This window comes from Sesamum indicum, linkage group LG2 (genome assembly GCF_000512975.1).
Source record: "Sesamum indicum cultivar Zhongzhi No. 13 linkage group LG2, S_indicum_v1.0, whole genome shotgun sequence".
NCBI classification, from domain to species: Eukaryota; Viridiplantae; Streptophyta; class Magnoliopsida; order Lamiales; family Pedaliaceae; genus Sesamum; species Sesamum indicum.
Window position 1 is genome coordinate 4,594,718 of NC_026146.1, and position 8,252 is coordinate 4,602,969.

The window sequence follows — 8,252 nt, forward strand, 5'->3', positions numbered from 1 at the left end:
GTCTGTGACAATTGTTCTAAGTACAATTTCCATGCTTCTTTAACTTCATATTGCTTCTAAAACTTTTAACTACTTTGGTTTCAGGAAGTTGCCAATGCTGCTGGGGTACTGGCTCGGTTGCACTTGGGGAGTGCCTTTGATTCGGGTCTGGTTGATGGTTCCAGCAAGAAAACTGAAGATATATGCAACAAGAAAGAAGACCCCTCAGTGTCAAAAACTGGACAAGCATCAGGAAAGGGCAAAAGTCCGGCTTAAGTTGCAGCAAGCTCGGGCAGTTTGCCCCTCTATGATAAAGCAAGGATGGTGTAAGAAACTGTGTAGCTGGACCAGAAGACATGCATTTTCTGGCCATTATGAATAATGAATGATGCGGTGTTGAATGATAGCATTTGCAAGTTGCCTGGATTTGATCTTTCATTCCTCAAAAATGTGATATTGTTCAATAACATACAATCTAGAGATGTGACAAAGTGCATTAAGATAAGATAAAATGGGGAAGTATGAATGGCCTAATTAAAGTGTTACTTAATCTAACTTCCCCTGAAATCCCAAAGCAGCAGGCTAATGGACTCCATACAATGTTTTGTGAATCAACGTTGCACGTAGCAGTTAGAATGGCTGAATTACTGAACTAACCCCCATGTAAAGCTGTAAAAGGAAGAATCTCTGTCATAATTAGGGATCAAAGTCAATGCAGAAACTGAACCAAATAAAGACAGAATTTGAATCAGGTAAAACAAGGCTGGAGGGTCTCATGCATCACCTTCTTGTCCTGAGATAGTTAGGGATAGACCTTCAGACACTTGCATGTGAGGTGGAAGCTGTTAGTGGATGGAGAAGAAATGTGGCGAAACAATGACAACATCAAAAGAGAAGAGTAAGAAGCAAGAAATGTGGGAGTGGCACATCACAGTGCATGTGTCAATTCCTCTCCTAACTCCTCTCCCTATTTAATTCCACACACACAGACACACACACACACACCTCATTCATCATATTCAGTAAGAAAAAGTCTCTTCTCAACCGATCTAAAAATGCAGAAGCTGAGGCTTCAGAGGGAGAACTCCATGCCTGTTCATCTTCTTGACAAGATGATGAAGGAGGTACAAGCAGCTAAGGTCTCTAATCCTTGTCACCAAACTTATTCTGAATTCTCCAACTCCCATCTTATTTTAAATTGAAGTACTTGTTCATGTGATCAGGAAGGGAAATGCAGTTCCTTCCAAGTTTCCTCTGGGCCTAATTCTACTGAGGATGCCTGCTCCACCAAGAAGACAGGTGAGATAATTACTGAGAAAGAAGATCCTCCAAAAGCACCAGTCACGGCAGAAAAGAATCAGGCTTAAGTTTCAAAGCAGTGAATGGAGCTTTCCTGTGTATGCTACAATAAATAAAGAGTCAATGGGAGTAAATTGCATACACAGCTACCATGGCCTAAATTATGAATAAATGAACGGCTCGATGTTGCCTTGGCATTATATTCTCATCTTGCAATTTTTACTTAATCTCTTTGCTGATTTTCCCATTTTACTCCAACTTAGACTGCTCCAAGATCCTGCCCTGTCCTCAAATATGTAGTATATTGATATTATTCAGTAACTGATATACCATCTAATTTATTGATAACTGCACCTCACAAATTGATTGCAGAAGCAGAGACTCACGCATCCAAGTTTACATGCATTGTGCCGAGTATATTACTCCATGCCTCATTATACCGACACATGGAGCAAGGCAGAAATTTCAGATTCTATGATCTTGCTTCATCATTACTACAAACTCATCGCTATCCGACAAAGTATTGCCGCTATGTATATAATGACAAAGTTTTCAAATTAATCCCAGCATACAAGTATCTAACAAAAAGTGGGAAAGTTGTTAGAATCAACAAATTAACCTTTTATGTTGATGAAAATCCTATCAACTACAGTGTGTGCCGGATTCTATATCCATGGGAGAGAGGGAGAGAGAGAAAGGAAGTATCAAAGTATAAAGAAACTTAACACTTTGGCATTGACAAAGGTATGTGAAAAGTGAAGTATCATGAAAGAACATTTGCCATATTTATAAGACCGTGCAAGATTTGTGCATGTCATATGATATTTAGGGATAAACTTGAATAAATATTTGCCATGCTTGTCCATTTTTTCATCTTCTTACTTGGTCACATAATATATTATCATTCTTAAATTTAAGTACCTAGCTTCACATATCTATGGAACTTGAATTCGCAACCTTTTATTTCTTCAAATACCAAAACATAAATGAAAAAGTATTCTTGTTGTATTATATAATTCGAATATTAGTTGAATCAACAAAACAATACAATCTAACGAAAATCTAACTTAAGAAGACTAGAAAAACATAATTTGAATCAGATAAAACAAGGAAGCTACAACTTCTACTCAAGAAATTAGAGTTGCAATAATCTCATAATGCATGTGAGAATTAACTTGGAAGAATAGATATGGTGGCCTTAATGCACACTTGCATGTAAGGTGGAAGCTTGAAGAAATAGGAGAGCAAAGAGTAATTGGGATATATTGATTATATTTAGAGGAACTTGATCATAAATTCTACTTTATTGCACTTGAAATATAGAATTATCAACTGAAAAATATGTATTGTGCAGCCTCCCAATTCATAAAACATATATATTTAACTATGTGCAAGTTCTATGCATATGTGCATTCTTTTATGTTTTGTGCACAAGTGGTGCATAAATAATCAAAGTATATATACGCACAGAAATTATGTGCACATATTTTATAGATAAATTGAATATTATTGATGTATATAACATGCAACATTTTACTTATAATGTAAGTATTTGCTATATTAAAAATATAATACAAATATTTATTACTAGAATACAATACCTACTTAATCTAATATGTAATTGATCTATTATTATTTATACTAATATATAAAAAAGAAAATCAATTGAAATACAATATTTAATTTTTTTTGAAATACTATGATTCTTATATTTACGTTTATTTATATAATATTTTAAAATATAAAATTTGTTTATTATATACATGCAAAAATTACGTGCCACGAGAGCAAATATTTAGAAGAAAAAGACCGTTTTTGCAAGTCACAAACCAAACCCTAAAAGAGGGTGCTGTATGGAGCATGTAAGCTGGGGACTCATGTCATGTGTGTTGAATCTTGATAAACACATTCCATCATGAGACACATACATGGACATTGTTGCTCATGACCCATGTACATGTACATATACAATGACGCACATACATACATCCATCCATCCATCCATCCATCCATCCATAAATAAATATCCACTTCCACATCCATCATCATTAATAGAAGAGAAGAAGAAGATTTGACTTAGACTAGAGAGAGAGAGAGTTAAAAGTTGATGAAAGAATGAAATGGGTGAGAGAGAGAGAGAAATTCAATCCGATCCAATGCAAGTTTGACGTCCGCCATAAAAACCCACACCCAGTACACACACTTTCCCTTTCTCTCTCTTCTCTGTTCATCTTTCTCCCTCTAAAAAGCTTTGCTCAATACAACTGCGTCTTTGATTTTGACAAGACTTTTATTGCAGCTACTATCCATATGTACACTTGAGTATCTGTCTATACTTTTGTTTTCTTGATTCGGGGTATCTCTGAGGGGAATTAATTTGATTTGTTTGATTAATTGATGCTTGAAAAAGAGACGAGTACAAAGAGTGCCGTGTTTTAACTTCAATTTCGTGGATTTAACACCGGTGCTGCTAATCTTGCTTTGGTACGTTTGTGCTCTTCATTTCAGTGTTCGTTTTCTAAATTTGAATTTTGTTGTTTTCCTCAACTTCAAATGTTTTAAGGAAGTTATGTGGGCATGTGATGATTTAGAGTTTTGCTTTGTATTTTTATCTGAAGTGTAGATAGTTTCGCTTTATTTCAGCTTTAGATCGAATGCCTTTGTTTTTCTTGCAAGATTTAGGGTTCGATCGAGTTAGCTTTTCTTGTCCTATATTTACTCTAATATTACTAAATTCTTGGATTTCTTGGAAAGGAAAGCAATAATTCTTGTAGCTTACCGTTAGCCATTACCTTTCTTATAAATAAATTTGCTATTTTGAACCTAAAAGAATATCAACTTTTCTACTCTCAATCTGGTTCCTAAAGATCTATGTTTTACTTGTAGTTTCCTTGTTTCTTGTTTTGCTCGCCATTATAACCAGACTCATGCTTTTTACTTGCTGTTTTGGGATGAAGACGAGAAATCTGACTTAAATTGACTGTTTAATGCAGGTATTGATAGCGCAGGGTGTGAACGATTGTCACTTGAATTTGAATAGAAGAGCGGCAAAAGTTAGGATGTTCAGGGATAAAGTTAGCTTCTTTGATTTCATAGAATCTTTTTCTCAACTTGAATTATGCGAAATACACAAGCATGTCCTCATGCTTGAGGCTTATCCCTTTGCCTTAAGTTCATTGCAGACCTTCCAAAGATTCTAACATTGGTTGACTGTGTGTGTATTTTGATAGTGAGTTCTATAATTTTTTCTGAGTGTGTAGTCCATTCGCAGTTTAATGAGGTGAAGGTTTTAGATTAATGTTTCTTGGAAGTGTAATCTGTAGTGTGTATTAAGAGTCTTGTAATTTGGACTGTGTTGATTTCAGCAAATTATGATGCCTCAAGGGCCTCCCACACCGCTTGGTGGAGGCCAGCCCATTCCACCTTCTTTGTTAAGATCAAATTCTGGGCTGTTGGGTGGTCAAGGGGCTGGAATGCCTTCACAGAATGCATTTTCATCTTTGGTTTCGCCGCGCAATCAGTTTAATAACATGAACATGCTCGGAAATGTTCCCAATGTCTCATCTTTGCTCCATCAGTCATTTGGAAATGGGGGTCCAGGTTCAGGGCTCCCTGGTCCTGGGAGCTCCCAGAGGGGGCTTATTGATGGTGGGGCAGAGTGTGACCCACTCTCTAATGTTGGAACTGGGATGGGATTTAATCATCCTTCTTCATCTTTAATGTCTTCATCTATTGCAGCCAACCCAAATTCATCTGGTCAAGTTCAAGGGCAACAGCAACTTGCAAACACGTCTGGCAGCCAGATGTTGATGGACCAACAACAATCTCAGCAACTTGATCCTCAGAATGTTCAACACAATCAGCAGCAGTTTTCTGTACCCAGCAATCCCCAACAACAGCCACAACCCCAGCAACCGCAGCAACAGTTTCAAGCAATGCGAGCTGGATTAGGAGGTGTTCGACCTGTTAAGCTGGAGCCACAAGTGACTAATGAGCAAGCACCTCAGCAACTGCAAGCTATGCGAAATCTTGGTTCTGTGAAATTGGAACCACAGCAATTACAGAGTGTTAGAAGCTTGGGCCCCGTCAAAATGGAACTTCAGCATTCTGACCCTTCTCTGTTCTTACAACAGCAGCAGCAACAGCAGCAGCAGCTCCTCCTGTCCAGGCAGTCCTCTCAGGCTGCTGCAGCTGCACAAATTTTGCATCAACAGAGGCTTATGCAAATCCAACATCAGCAACAACAGCAACTCTTGAAATCTATGCCTCAACAAAGATCCCAACTGCAACCACAGTTTCAACCACAGAACTTGCCTATTAGATCTCCTGTAAAACCAGTTTATGAGCCTGGAATGGGTGCCCGTAGGCTGACACATTACATGTACCAGCAACAACATAGACCTGAAGTAAGACACTGTTATTGAATCAGTTGTTACTTTGGTAAACAGAGGACTTTCATTGGTTGCTAATGGAAGCACACTCATCACTTGTTTTGTAGGATAACAATATTGAGTTCTGGAGGAAATTTGTTGCGGAATATTTTGCACCTAATGCCAAGAAAAAATGGTGCGTCTCAATGTATGGAAGTGGCCGGCAGACTACTGGAGTTTTCCCTCAGGTCAGTTGGATTACAGACTCAATAATTGATGGGCAACCCTGACTATTATCCTATGTTTCAACTTTAACAAAATATTTCAATGATTTAAAAGGTGCAGCTCATCTCTGTAACGAAATACTCCCTCTCTCTTCATTGTGTATTTGGCTACATCACAAAGTCGAGATCTCTTATCTTTTGAGTAATTAATTGATCTCGTGATAATTTTGAAATTGTAAAACATTCAAATATAATTAGTTATGTTGTTTATGGTTATCTGAATACTTTAAAGATAATCAACTTATATGTTTTTAGTATTGTTTTCACAAATATACTCTCCATGTTAATTGAATTTTGTCAGAGGTAGTGTGAAGAATGATGTTATATCCCATGCAGTTTTGAGATTCATTGTTCACCTATTAATGTTGTCACTAAGGGAAGCAATGTGACCATCTGCTTTTCAGGATGTTTGGCACTGTGAAATCTGCAACCGCAAGCCTGGTCGTGGATTTGGTGCGTTCCTTCTATGTTTTGCTATCCTTGTCTTTTCTTGCTGTCTATATGTTGATTTGTTTGCCTGGTGTGTTGTTCACTTCTTTGTTTCTTTTTATGGTTATCATGGTTTTGCATCCCCTTGCTCTGATGCTCTGATCTGGTGTTCTTTTCAGAACACCTGCTTCAGAATGTCAAATCCACCCCCACCTCCGATACTCCTGCAAAACTAACCGCTATATGTGGAAAAGGGAAAAGATTACTAAATTGGTAGATAAACAAGACTATGCATGCATGTAACAGTATTCTGTATGATCTGTCAGAGGCCACTGTTGAGGTTCTGCCCAGGCTCTTCAAAATAAAATATGAAAGTGGTACTTTAGAAGAACTACTCTATGTTGACATGCCTCGGGAGTACCAGAATTCGTCTGGGCAAATTGTTCTGGACTATGCAAAAGCCATACAGGAGAGTGTATTTGAGCAACTTCGTGTTGTTCGTGATGGTCAGCTACGCATTGTGTTCTCTCCTGACCTTAAGGTTACACTTAGACTTACTTTTACTCTTATTGTTGTCTTAAAACTGCTATTTGCTTTCGCTGTCTCCCTCACTGAACTAACTTTTCAGATATGCTCTTGGGAGTTTTGTGCGCGACGTCATGAAGAACTTATTCCCAGGAGGTTGCTGATACCCCAGGTTAGCTATTTTGGTAATCAACTTGAACAAGCATTCCTGTTATATGTGCAAAGTTTTTTTGGAAATAGCTTGGTTGAGGCAGGTGGTCCACATCTACAAGTCTTTTCATGGTCTAAGCAGAGACAGTGTCTCCTAATATTAATGTGCACCGGTAACATATCTCACTTATTTGCTTGCAAATTGCAGGTTAGCCAACTTGGCGCTGCTGCCCAAAAGTGCCAGTCTGCTACACAGAACTCGTCAACCAATGTCTCTGCTTCTGAGCTACAAAATAACTGCAATTTGTAAGTTAGAGTTATTTGCCTTCAATATGAATCTTGATATGCCTTTATGCAGTCCCTGTGGTTTGCCCGTTTGGTCAATGCATTCTTCTTTTTGTCAGGTGGAAAATGATGTTTATTTTTTTTCTAGTCTGTCATTTGGTGGTTTTTGTTGCATGAATGTGATAATTTTATGGTCAAAGCACTAGGTTTCAACTCTTAAAATTGTTAAAAGGAGGGGAAGGCTCCCGTAGCTTCGGGGGGAGGACAATCCATTTCCACCAGAGGCACTGTGGCTTGATTGTTAAGATCTGGTTTGTAGTTTGACTGTCATCCTGATCTGCTTGTGGGAATTGATTCAAAAGAAAAAAGTGATTTTCTGTCTCTATCACTGAAATTCCTAAGTTCATTTACATGGCTTCTATAACATCGTCTCCTTTTTATTACAATGATGATGAAATGGCGGAGAATAACTGAATTTTGTGAACATGTATGGAGTTGTTGCACTCTATTGATGGTCGCAATTTTTGGTCTGCAATTCACCAGGATGGAAATAGAACATGGTTACACAGTCGATGCATGTAGTAAGCTGTGGAAACGAGTCCCCTTTTGTGCACTGTGTGTTTGAGCTACATAAATGCCTTTATGTGTCTCTTGGGGATCCTGAGAAAAGAAGTATCTAGTTTGCGATGGAAATGTATGACTAGTGAAATAAACTCTCTGTCTGAGTGAAAGTTGCGGTAAAGTCTTTCTTATTCTGAACTAGATTTTGTAGTAGGGAATAGAGATTTACTTGTTTTATTCCCTTTCCTTTTCCAGGTTTGTGGCTTCAGCTCGTCAACTGGCCAAGGCATTGGAAGTTCCTTTGGTAAATGATTTGGGATATACAAAGAGATATGTCAGATGCCTGCAGGTAATATGCATTTTACATCCT

At 37.9% G+C, this 8,252-nt stretch overlaps 1 protein-coding gene across 3 annotated transcripts in view; it reads left to right on the plus strand.

Moving 5' to 3' along the window:
• Positions 3,361 to 8,252, plus strand: part of LOC105179882 (transcriptional corepressor SEUSS-like) — a 9,056-nt gene continuing 4,164 nt past the window's right edge. For 2 of the 3 annotated variants that reach the window (XM_020691822.1, XM_020691824.1), the window contains exons 1-8: positions 3,361 to 3,762; positions 4,272 to 5,684; positions 5,777 to 5,896; positions 6,337 to 6,385; positions 6,688 to 6,902; positions 6,990 to 7,058; positions 7,245 to 7,342; positions 8,138 to 8,231. In XM_020691822.1, the coding sequence (XP_020547481.1) occupies positions 4,650 to 5,684; positions 5,777 to 5,896; positions 6,337 to 6,385; positions 6,688 to 6,902; positions 6,990 to 7,058; positions 7,245 to 7,342; positions 8,138 to 8,231 (1,680 nt within the window). In that variant the 5' untranslated portion in view covers positions 3,361 to 3,762; positions 4,272 to 4,649. The remainder of the gene's footprint in view (positions 3,763 to 4,271; positions 5,685 to 5,776; positions 5,897 to 6,336; positions 6,386 to 6,687; positions 6,903 to 6,989; positions 7,059 to 7,244; positions 7,343 to 8,137; positions 8,232 to 8,252) is intronic. The other variant, XM_020691823.1, reaches the window with a different exon arrangement.